General features: G+C 36.8%; 1 protein-coding gene across 8 annotated transcripts in view; it reads right to left on the bottom strand.

The window, feature by feature from the left end:
* LOC138321293 (activated Cdc42 kinase-like) overlaps window positions 1-13,675 on the bottom strand; it is a 111,244-nt gene that overhangs the window by 37,802 nt on the left and 59,767 nt on the right. For all 8 annotated transcript variants that reach the window (XR_011208310.1, XM_069264871.1, XM_069264917.1 and 5 more), the window contains one exon: window positions 734-982. Coding sequence is in view for 7 of the 8 variants with exons in the window: in XM_069264871.1 (XP_069120972.1) it covers window positions 734-958 (225 nt within the window). In the remaining variant the exon portion in view is untranslated. The remainder of the gene's footprint in view (window positions 1-733; window positions 983-13,675) is intronic.

Genomic DNA, 13,675 nt, shown 5'->3' with positions numbered 1-13,675 from the left:
ACAACTAGGGTCCTAGGGGAACCTACATATGAAATTTGAGAAAGATCCCTTCAGTGCTTTCTGAGAAATAGCGGTAACAAACTTTAACTATCAAAATCCAAGATGGCTACCTGGCGGCCATCTTGTTGACCGATCAGTCCCAAAATGCAATATGCACTACTAGGGTCCTAGGGGAACCTACATATGAAATTTGAGAAAGATCCCTTCAGTACTTTCTGAGAATTAGCGGTAACAAACTTTAACTATCAAAAATCCAAGATGGCTGCCTGGCGGCCATCTTGTTGACCGATCAGTCCCAAAATACAATATGCACAACTAGGGTCCTAGGGGAACCTACATATGAAATTTGAGAAAGATCCCTTCAGTACTTTTAGAGAAATAGCGGTAACAAGAATTGTTAACGGACGGACGGACGGACGGACGGACGGACGGACGGACGGACGGACGGACGGACGGACGGAAGGACGGACGGACGACGGACCACGGACAAAAGGCGATTTGAATAGCCCACCATCTGATGATGGTAGTGTTAAAAATTAGAAATGTCTTAACACATATCAAGCCCAACCTCCATATTTCAAGTACAGGGACAGGCCTGGGTGGGACAGGATAGGATATGATATGGGTAACACTTGATGACGCCTATTCTATTTCATTGCATGAATACAATAAAAGGAGATTATCTAATTAATTTGCCAAGAATATCAGATACTTGATCAAGGGAGGTAATCACCTTTTTCAACCTGCCAAGGGCACCTTGTGGACATTCCTTTTTGTAGTGTCTTTTGAGACGCCTCATCTCTGGTTTTGTCATCCCGATCCCGACCAGGTCGTCCTCCTCCACATACTTGAGCTGGAGAATGGAGGTGATTTTGAGGTCCGAGGACAAGGCACTATAGTATTGGGAGAGTTCCGCTTCCTCCAGGAAGTCCAACAGGTCTCGGGGTGTGGTTCCCATGGCGATGGGATTGTTACCTCACAACTGCAAAAACAGAACAAAAATATTTATATATGATTTACTGATTCTTTCAGTTGGATGGCACAAGGATGCAAACTTTGGAGTATTTTTGCTGAAATCGTAAGATTATTTACTGTTTGATAAAATAGAAGTAAAAATACATGTAAGACCGAAATGCTTCTGCCACTATATTAAGTCTGGCTGTGACAGGATACATTCAATATGTGCTATATTACATGCATCACCTTCCCTCTTTTCCAATTCATGTTGGGGAAATCTTTAACAACAGCAAATACACTAGATGAGCAGCATTGATACCGCATACATCCTTTCATTAGAAGGACAGGACCAGACGGTCAACATCTTACATGGATTCAAAATCTGTCAAAAACAGAAATGGTTTTCACTTCTATATCAAATGAAATGTTTAACCCTTTTGCCCTCATACAATTCTTCCCTAGACAGAATTGATTATGTATCATGGTGTGGTATTTGTCGAGCAAACTATCCAAGCACAAGCTTCAGTGACAAATGGTGTTGCTTCAGGACTATTGCATGTCCTTTGAAAAACCAATCTTGCAGGTAAAATGAAGTAACCAGAATGACAGTGCCATGCATCATTCTGTCCACCATTTTTCTTTGTTCGATAAGCAGAGGCTTTTAATTCATAGATAAAAATGCCTTAAAAATAACCTTGCATCATAGTGTCTCATAAGCAAACCCAGTCCAGTTTTGCTAATTCTCTCATAAGCAAACCCAGTCCAGTTTTGCTAATTCTCTCATAAGCAAACCCAGTTCAGTTTTGCTAATTCTCTCATAAGCAAACCCGGTCCAGTTTTGTTAATTCTCTCATGAGCGACCCAGTCCAATTTTGCTAATTCTCTGAGTGACCCAGTCCAGTTTTGCTAATTCTCTCATAAGCAAACCCAGTCCAGTTTTGCTAATTCTCTCATGAAAGACCCAGTCCAGTTTTGCTAATTCTCTCATAAGCAAACCCAGTCCAGTTTTGCTAATTCTCTCATGAGCGACCCAGTCCAGTTTTGCTAATTCTCTCATGAGCGACCCAGTCCAGTTTTGCTAATTCTCTCATAAGCGACCCAGTCCAGTTTTGCTAATTCTCTCATGAGCGACCCAGTCCAGTTTTGCTAATTCTCTCATGAGCGACCCAGTCCAGTTATGCTAATTCTAACTTGTCTGTAAAGCACATGGCAAGGGGAACATCATTTTTCATATTCTTTTTATCTCTGCAGCTTACTGACAAATTTAATGTCCTACAATCAAACCTATTTATAAAGACCCATTAAGGAAAAATTGGTCTCTATAAACAAGTAGTCCATATACCCATGTCAAATTGTGGCCTTAATCAGGTGGTCCTTATACAGAGATGGTCTTTGTACAGAGGTGGTCATTCTACAGAGGTGGACTTTGTACAGAGGTGGTTGTTAAGACAGGTTTCACTGTGACCAGATGAAGCTGTAAGATTATCAGTACAGCTGTGAAGCAGTCTCTACAGCCTCTTGTGACTACAAAGGGAGACCAGTAGTGAGATGGAGTCATTAGTGGGATGATGATGGGGTAACCACAACACTTACAAACCATTCATAACATCACACAGAATCCTTGACCTTGTTTGACACTGTCACACATGTACTGTTCTACATAACACAGGAAATGTGATGTAAAACTCTCTCTCTAACCAACATCTAATCTCATATTCTTCTAATTTACAAACCAATGTTATTCTAGAGACTGTGGACAAGTTATTCAGATTTTGTGACAACAACAATGCCAGATCATTTTTTTCATGTCCTTCAACCCCTACTCAACAGTGGCAACAATCTCTATGGAATATTATGAATTCATCAGGATTAAATATGTGTTCTTTCCATATATTATCAAATTGCAGGTGAGCTTATTTAACATAAGAAAATTCCTTATAAATGAGAGGAGATAACCGAGTATTATGATTCTGTGGAAGAAATTCTTTCAAAAACCTGAGGTTTGGTAGTCAGTTAGACACCAATCTATACAATATTAAAATAATCACTAAAATTTGTCTTCATATAATCTTTGTCATAGCAATATATCTATTTTTTCGTTTCTTAAGTTTTAAACTACAGGGAAATAACCTAGTATCAGACTTCTGCTCAGGAAATTTATTAATGATTTTGGTCAGTTTAATCTATTTGTTTATTTTCTTCTATATCCATTTTCTGTCCTGAGGAGGATCTCCTGGCCAGTTGTCTCCCCTTGTCTATGGCCTTATCAGGACAGTAAAGCATGGCTGACAGGGGCACGTGAAACATGTCAACAATTCTATCTCACAGTGTCAACATCCAGGCCAGCTGATGTAAACAAGCTGTCAGACACTTCCAGACAATGGACTATCTTATTCCTCAGACAGACAGCAATTAGGTTTATATCTCAGACTGAAATTGAACACAAATTGTAGTGTTGTAACCAAACCAGACAAGGAACTTACCATCTCTCAAGGTTTGAAATCCAAGACCAATTGTATAATCTTAAAACTAAAGTACCATTAATTCACATATTTGCACCAGACAAATGGATACATCAATGTTCTTTCTTGTGGAATTTGCAGAATCACTCGAGACAAGGTCAGGAAAAGTACATTATTGCTTGCATGGTGATTCAAGACTTTCAAAGGATCAATTCATACAGTAAGATTCAAAAGACACCCAAATCTATCAAATAAAGCTGTTGTTGCGTAAACAGAGTTCAACAATCAAAACTAATTACCAACAAATAAGGTTCAACATCAAAGTTGATTACTATTGCCTAAGCTGAATTAGACATAGGAAAGAGACAATACTATAATCATCTCCTTTATATCAATGTAACATTCTATAAACTTATTGTAAGCTACCAAATAAGATACAATTGTATGTTAACTAGGTCGTGGTTGTAGATCTAACTTACACCAGATGCGAGAGTTACAATATCTACAATACAGATTACAACATAACTATCACCAAACAATCTGTCTCTACATGTGTGGCTGCTCTACTTCACCACTTCATCGCCACACATACCACCATCACCAATGGCGGCTCCACCTGACAGAACATCTCTCAGTTTCCCTTGTGTTACCAGCCAGCCATACATGTAAATCAGTCTGTTATTGGGTCAGGGTATAAAGATATAGATAGATTAGCTGGAGCTGTCAGATTCAGTTACATCTCCAATGGAGGGGGAAATAACTCTGTCTATACAGTTACAGCAACAATATCAGGGGAGATAATTCTATATCTATACATTAAAATCAATTATAGCAGGGGGGGATAACTCTGTCTAAACAAAGATCAGTTAGTTTTTAGCTTCAGTTACACCACCTATACAAAGATTAGATTGAACTTTCAGCTTCTAATGGGAGAAACACTCTTTTGTATGAGTTATGATATGACAAACCACCCTGATCAGAAATAAATCAGTACAAAACCTAAATTTATTATCCAAATTATCTCAATTTATTGATATAAGTTCAGAATTTCATTGAGCAACTGGATAGCCATAGGGTACAATAAAGGGTCATAACTCTTTAAAGAAACAGAAACCTCATCAGTACATAGGGTGGACTGGAAAACATCATTATAATAGGTTCAGTGCTTTAGCAGTAATTATCCGGTCAAACATATAGAAAACAGACAGGTGATTACTTAAAGGGCAATAACTCTGTATGAATACAAGTGTACTACCCATTAGCTTCTTATAAGGAGCATCAACACCTGCAGAACAGAATTAGTAAGTGAACAGCTTGTACAAACTGTACACCTCTCTCCCTGAACTATCCCATCCTAGGGTGCCCTCCACCAAATACACATGTGTTTTTAAGGGAATTCCACAAATCACGCCCCAGGTGTTCCATATACATAGCTGAACAGCGACAGCTTCTGATGAAAGAGATGAAGATATACAGCATTAGCTATGTAATTAGTGGGGTGCACCCTATTAGAAATAACAGATTGACCGAGAGGCATCATGTGCTTAGGCAACTCCAGGCAGGAATTTATAACTAGAAAGATCACCAAAGCAGAAAGTTGTTTGAGAAAGAAGTCAGGCACATGATTCAGATATTAAATGGCTAAGTCCTGTAATTTGTAACAAAGATGACTCGACTAATCACGCAAGTTGCTTTAGATAGCGATAATAACGAAGTGCACAAGGATAAACAGATTGTAACAGCAAAGGGTTTATAGTGAACTATTGTCAATAAGGTGGTGCAACGAAGTCCCACAAATGTAACCTTGCTTGTTTAAATCTTAAAGAGATTTTCCATTTCACTATATCATCAGAAATTTACAGGGTGTTATTCATATGTTATTTTAATCAGTGATTAGAAATAATATTTTGTGAATAATAAAAAGATCTCTCCTTAAACACTTTAAAAAGTAAGGACAAATAACATCACCCTGGCAAACACCTTGGTGGGTGTATTATCCGTCTCTGAATCAAATTGAGCTATCATATTTGACACAATATACGCCCTATTTTTTAAGCCTCAATTTCACTTATAGACTTAATACAGATTTGAACTATGAAAATATTGTGTAGGTTTCCCTATTTGATATCTTTTGTAAATTGATTTATGACTTGTTCCCTTTGTGTAATAATTGTGTAAAATGCTAACCCAAATTTGATCCTAATAAGGGCCCCTTCCTTTTACAATTATTTGCTTTGGGTGGTTATTGGGACACTTTGAGTGTGATTATGTTATTCTATAATCGGCTACAACATATAGTAAAGGATTATCATACATAAATTCTGTAGCATCTTAGCTTTTGAATTTAATGGTCCAAAGTTATCACCTGAACAAAATCAACAACACATTTTCACCTTTGGCTTTGGAGTCAAAGTCACTGCAACCAAATGGTACTGTTTCAGGATTTGTCAAGATATCGCCAAAAGTTTTCTGGGTTTTTTTTGACCAGGTAAAATTTTCTAGAAGACATAGAACCAGAGGCACCATATTAATACTGCATGCCTCATTTGAGAAAAGATTTTGAAAGAAGAGTATCTCAATACAGAAAATATCTGAGGCTAGTAGGAATGATGGGAAGGACCTGCAGCAGACCAAACAATCAGCATGTTAGAAATATTTATAAAATCCATTTATATCTGTCAGTGTATCCCTTACACAACCATTAATCTCCCCTGACAGACTGACTTAACACCAGGAAACAACTCTCACACGTTAGCTTGATGGATTCTGATTAACCCTCAAAAATATTTCAACTTAACAGTTATTGTACTATTATTAGTAGCATATCTGAAACAATATGTATCATGTTCAAATGAGATCACTAAAAAGAAGTTTATTGAAACATCATATGTGAGAACATTTAATAATCATTAAGCTTTAAACTTTTGTAAAATATCCCTTTGTTAAGCTTGTTTTGTCTGAGCATGCATGACTATTATGTAATACCTTAGACAACAGCTGGCTAGCGGACTACCATACTGTCACACTCTGCTATATGTGGATTATGCTGTCTGCACATATTAATCAAATACATGTTATATTTGCATTTGCCTCCTCACACATACATGTACAACAGCATGTACACGAGTCACGTATACAAAGTAGGCACGTCTTAAACAATCATTGGTAGCCAAGTAGCACAAGTGTCACTCATATTTTAGGACGGTCTAAGATATGAACTGCAGTCTTTTTAGCTCGCGTGGTTAAGTGGTTAAGGTGTTCTGACATTACCACTAGTAGCCAACTATAGTTATATATGAGCTGGGTTGCGATGTTTTAATTCCAACATGGGGCAGTTACCAGGTAATGATCAGTTCTGACCATAGGTCAGTGGTTTTCCTCAGGGAACTCCAGATTTCCTCCACCTCCTGGATCTGGCATATCCTTACATAACCTTGGCTGTTATTAAACTAAACCAACATAAGATTGCAGCTGTGTAATATCACCTAAAGGTCACCAGTTGATTTTTCCTTCCCTTTTTGTGTGTGGTATCACTGAATTTAGAACCAAGTACAGATAACCATAGTTAGCATGGTTAGACTGGAGTGTGCATGCAGGTAAACAAAGGTCAAAGGTCACATGAGTAAGAAAATTAATAATTGGTTCCTTTACATCAAAGATTAATGGAGGAATGTCTGGGCCTACTGTCGAGTGTTTTGTCTGCACGTACATCCAAAAATCAGATACACATGCGGACCCAAGTACAGCAAACCTTAGCACTGCCTTATGCACCTACACAAGGTATTGTATACATTTATGTGCTGCATTTTATAGTATCCAATATAGGGTGTACCTTAACTTTCATACAAAATTGGCAAATAAGTAGTATTTTAAATACTTTTATATAAAACAGAGAAAAGCAATATGTACATCTGATCTCTGATAGAGTTGAGTGTCCTGATACCATACTACCAAAACAAATCCACCACGCATCCTTGACACTATTTATACTCTAGTGTTTACCTTGACAGAGCTGTCTGAATCTGCAAAACAATAAACTTTAATTTCATTAAATCAAAGCTATCTACAATCAAGAGTTTTTTATGTACATTTTGAGGGCTTTATCTAGGTTAATTAGCTATACTATCTCAACTATCTAAGAAGGATAATTCTACAAAGATGAAAGAGTCATAATTGCTGACGTTGACTGCATGTGTGAAAATTGATTTTCATTATGGCTATGAGCTTATTTTAGGAACATACGCTTATTTGAGGTGGTGGGCTTATTTGTGAACATGGGCAGATATGTGAACTGATATTTATTTGTGACTAAAATCGTTTGAATAATCTCTAAATAAAGGTCTGAAGAAATGGAAAACCTCTCAGCTCTATAAATGATATTGAACAGAACATGTATAGAACCTTCCTCCTGTATATAGTCAAAGACAGAAGAGACATTATGATTGTGCTGTGACCATCAACCTTCAGGAGTACAAACATTGAACATGATAAACCTCTGTTATACAAACATCAGGATCCAATATGTACAGGACACAGATTTATCCCAGAAATAACTGTAGTGTAGATGAAAATATTTCCCTGAAGGCAGCAGCAGCAGCAATTAAAGCCTATACTAACATGGACCAATTACGGCAGGCTAATTACCTCAACATGTTACAGACAACTGTCCCCTGGAGTCACTGACGCCTGTCAACAGTCAATACATGTGATGTTGTCTGGTCTTATAGTGCAATATTGTCAGGTCCTTGTGTTTATCTTCATCATGCTAATGGCTATAGTTTCTTTATATTTGGTGAAGAAAGCTAACAATTAAGAGAAAAGCCGGCCATGACCTATTATCTGGTCACTTTCCTGTAAAGGCCTTGAACATGCAATCCTGCAAAGGCTAGAGGTAAACTGGTGGTCACCTGGCAACTGCAACAAGGAGGTTAAAGGTTGGGACACCTATTCATCCAGTAACCAAAGATTACATTATGTGTCCAATTTGGATAAATAGGTAACATAAAATTACACAGCTAAAACACATAGGGAATGGCAATGTTTTCATTGAAACATTTAAGAAATGTATCAACAGAAAAAGAAGTAAACTTTTTCCAGCAAACACTTGAAACTTATCACTTCACATACAAAAACAAACCACTGGAGTAATCTTATAGCTTTTTCTAAAAATAATGTGTTTAAAGACAAAAATTCCAAAATGATTACACAGGTTTTATGATGGATGATCTAATTTTGCAAAATAACAACACAATGACCACTACTCTTACCGTAGCTTAAGTACTTTTAATATTGTGTAAGGAGTACCTTATTGATATAAGCATCATATGTAGCACAACTTTGGTCATCATAGATATTCCAAAATTCAGTAGTACAGAACTTGCTATAGTTCTCAAACAAAGACATGAATTTATTCCAGCTCTTAAAACTACCTCAATTGGAATATCTATACTACCCAAATGATGAGGGCTAGTGATAGAAAGTCAGAACCTAACCACTTGGCTATACAGGCCCACCTATACCACCACAAACACAACCATCACTAAAGTATGCCCTCTTCTATGCCTTCACAGGTTCCTGGTTGGTTGTGTGACTTGTAAAGACCTTGCTACAGAAATATCCTTGTTACCATACAAGTCAGTGATGATGTAATCTTGGCAGGCTGCATGTAAAAGTAATAAACAAAACATAGGGAAAAGGGTGGCAGAAAAAACCGGGAGGAGAAATTGATATATTTCAATCAAAAACAATCATTACCAAGGTTTTCTTTCAACGTCTGGCAAACTACATCAACACTATATGGTCCTATTAATAGGACATTTTGAGATTACGCCAACACAAGTTTCAAAAAGATGTCTGCTGTTTGTCTTTGTGCTATTTAGAAATCAATAGGTGAAACACAAGATCTTGATGGCACACCGCCTGGGAATAGCAACAGATTCCTACATCTCTAGGTTTTCACCAGTCTGTTCAGTCTGATCATGTCAACAATACCATTCTATACTTCCTCAGATGCCATTTGTTATACCGATACGCTTGTTTTCTTTGTGATGCATCAAAAATTGTGTCTCTGATGCAACTGTACAGAATAAATATACAGGAAGCTTATAACCTTTTGTCTGGCAATAATTAAGCTCCCCCAACACACATAACATGATTGTTATGAGAATATGACATTGTCCTTCAGGAATACATTTTTCTACTTTAACAGAAAGACAGACAGCTCAGAGCAGAAAGCAGTAGACATTATAAGCACAATCTGAGACCACAAAAAAGAGATTCCAGGTATCTTAATGCTGACCGCAAACTTTGAGTATGTGAGAAATTAACCGGGCTATGCTGATGTGTGTGCATCTAAGATGAAAAATAAAAAAAAAAAAAAAAAAATTGCCATGTCTTCAACAGGCTAGTCACCATCTACAAGGATCTGTCACAAAATTATCCACTGAACAAACAATTATATCATTAAAACTATTTCAGCTAGGTCAAAAGGTTATATAGTACCTGACAACTGCTACATGTGGGTTTCAAACTTGCAACCAAGGGGTCGAAGGCTTGAGGATAATTAAAAGATAATTAGATATGAGTAACATAGCCAATAGTCTAGGATTTTTGACATTCTGTTCATGATGCTGTGACTGGAGTACTCCAGGTATAAAAAATATGCCTGTGATGCTCCACCATGATAGCTGGATTGGTATTTATTGCCTTCCCCTCAGCCTGTACCTAATTTCTCTGTAGTGTTACTATGCTATGCTGAAGTACACAAATTGTAGATCTGCAGACATTTCTACAGAAGCCAGATGGACAACCATTGACATTCCACCACAAAGGGAGTCTAACCTTGTTTATACAAGTCTTGTGCCTAAGAAGATTGCATTGGAAACAAGAGTTTCTATTATTACAATGGATTACTAGTGAGGGCTTTAGTAGAGTCTGCATCTCATTAATTGATCTTTTCTGGAACAATTTATATTACATTGTTTATAAAGACAAGTAGAGAACACCAAAAATAGTTCCTACATCTGAATGGTGAGCTTCCATCAGCAAACTAGAAAACAGAATATCAACATAATGATATTTCATGGATTACCTTAATGATGTATTTGAAGGCACAGTCATTTTTAAAGATAAATACTGATTCTGTTTTATAGCACAATTTCTATCAGGGAACATTACAATTTCTATTTTTGTGTGAGAACTCCCTACCAATCCAGTAAAACTATGTCAAGCACACAAATAAAAACATCTTTAAATTGGTGCTGAATGTTAAACAATTGACCTTTGGCTTACTTGACAACTTTCCTTAGCTGCATAATCAAGAGAATAAAAACTGTAGCTGCACAAGAGAGTATCTCAGTAGATTGGTACATCCATGCCATTATGCTGCAAGTGGTATACCATGGAAAAAGTTTTATCCATTAAACAAAAAAAATGTTCATCAATAGCTTTACGATTCATCGTTAATGTGTATCTCAGTTTTTTGAAAAAGTTTCATCCTCTCTGAAAAACTGTCTGTGATTGGTATCGTGATTTACACAATGGACAGTGATGGAGTAGTGAATTACTCCTGACTACAGAAAAGGGAGGCAAATTGAATAGCTGTCGTCCTGACAACCATTGATTGAAAAGCATACATCAATCCAAGTTGCATAGTGATGACCTTCACCTTTTTACACTGGGAAAATGTTCAATAGGTCACCAGAAAGTTGTGCAGAATTGCCAAAACATCAGGTATATATACTTGTTATCCAGAATTTGTTTGTTTCTGACAGGCAGAATAGGCATTAACGCTGGAGAACACGAAACAAATGGATGTTACAACGTAGGGAAAAGCCATTGACACTGACAAACAATCTGTAAATGTAAGAAAAATAAAATAGGAGAGGTTTTCATTTCACCTACTGGGACTGTTTACCTGAGTGTGTCCTAATAATGCCCATGCCATTGTCTAATATAATATATAAATGGGGAAAAAAAATCAAATTATTTTCATATATTTGTATCTCTTAGAAAAATCATAGAAATTTTTTTTTTTTAGTTTTCTTTGACAAAAACATCCCCCAGTGTTTATTAAATTGTGTCAAGATCTGGCAACAGAGAAATGAACCAGTCTCTACTTCTGTTAATCTGGATGACATGCATGCAGTCATCTGAAATGCACTTCAGTAAGTAAGAAAACATCTGCTGTATATAGACTCCGCCTAAAATGATATTTCCTCAAAATATTTTGCATTCTTATCAATAAAAAGAAACAGTATGCCCATGAGTAAGACAGATTGGGATCAAAAAGCCAATCTCTGATAATATGCCAGTACATTCTTGGTACCAGCTGGCCGAGCTCAGTATTGTAAACATGTCACCACCCTTTACATAGATAATAGCCTCAGCAGGCTCAAGGCCTGCAAAAATAGGACCTAATCAGAACCATATGATGGTCTTAAAGCTTAATAATCCACCTCTCAACTGCCTCTAGTATTAGTCAAAGAATGTTCATACTGAATAGTTTTTTTCAGACTACATTTCACATATTTTCAGTATTAAAACCACTAAACTTCAATATCCATATAGAAATGCTGGCTGATCCCTTGTGTATAGGTTTGTGTAGCTAGACTTTATGAGAGTTATCTCCCCCTTAGTAAAGACTACTACTGTATCACAAGACAATTGAAACCAAAATTATTAAGGCAAATTTCATTATAAATCTTATTAACCTACATGAAATTCAGATGAGAAAACCACTAAGACAGAGAAAGCTTTTGACAATACTGAATGAGACATAGTTGCATCATAGAATGTTTGAAATTTCACAGTAAGCTATCACATTGATAGTGACACAAAAACCTAATATCCATTACAAATGGTTTACAATACAAGAAATGCCAATCATGACTGAAAAAAATAAAACTAGAGACATTTATCTTTCAGACTGTAAAGTCTTCATTTTCTGAATGGAAAAAAAATGTAATTTGTAAGAGTAGAATTTCTCTGATACACAATAAATTGTAAGTAAGAGACACCAACCTTAGACAAGGGATATCTGGTTAAATTGTCCCCCACCTTAGTTTTATCTGTAAAATGAAATAGAAATATTTCATGTGTCACAAACATTCAGGGCCCCACCACATGACAGTAAGGGTTTCTCCCTCAGCGCCCAGTCTCCACAAACATCAAGTTCATGTTTACAAACTAATGAAAGTCAGATTAGTTTGGAGAAAGTAATCTGTGAAAGCCAGCAGGACACTTAGTCTGTCACTATTTACTGTAAGGTCATAGGGGTCAGTACACACAGGGCCACCACATAAACAAAATGTACTACACACGTAATTAATTTCTACATTTGTCTCATAAATACAAGTTCTCCTTGTCTCCAAACATTTTAGTTTTGCCAAACACATGACATGTCTGTATGACTTAACGCCCCCACCCCTTTGCCTTCACTCCATGAATACAAAACGTAATTATAGAGTTGTAAGAGTTTCAAACTCCAAACCCAAAGGTGGGAGGGTTAAAACAGACAGGCCACCATGTCATAGAGTATAAAACCACCACTAAAAACTAGCTAGATAAATAATTTTTGTCTCAATCTAGTGTAAGAATTTTGCTGAGAAAATCATATCAATCACTTGAGGGCTGTGGTCTAATGTTTATACCTGACCACAGCCCCTTTATGCTCTTTGACATCTGACCTAATGACCTTGGTCCTGCTGTGTATAAATTTGTTTTATTGAGACTGCCCTCAGAGCTGTGATAAGACCTTTCATGTTTTATACAGGATACTGACTGTGATACAAACAAACAGCACCTGTCTTAGAGATCAGCTGGGGAGGGGGGGGGGGATCTCAGCTCCTTCAAATCCTCTCTATCCTCTATTAACGTCCTGTAGACAAGTGATACACTACTGACATACTGATGTTTGGGCAATGCAGGCGGAAGAGATATACAGTCACCTTTCATGTTTTTTCTTCAGTTTTTTTTATTTTGAGGATGTGGGGGCGGGAGATTTGATTCAGTAATCTGAGACAGAGATCTGTGCTCAACACCACAAATGTTTCCTTTACCGGATCCCTGTGGGACAAAATAGTGACATTACAAAACAGTTACATAACCTGTTTCACAATCCCTGCATATTAAGGGGCAAAATATGGATAATAATCATATCAAATATGTACGTAAGATGTTTCACAATTCCTGTATTATTAACTCATTATTTTAGAGAAGAAATATACTTATTAGAATACTATACAATGAAAATAGTT

This window comes from Argopecten irradians, chromosome 1 (genome assembly GCF_041381155.1).
Source record: "Argopecten irradians isolate NY chromosome 1, Ai_NY, whole genome shotgun sequence".
Lineage (NCBI taxonomy): Eukaryota > Metazoa > Mollusca > Bivalvia > Pectinida > Pectinidae > Argopecten > Argopecten irradians.
Note: the sequence above shows the minus strand (reverse complement) of the source record. Positions and strands in the feature narration are given on the sequence as shown.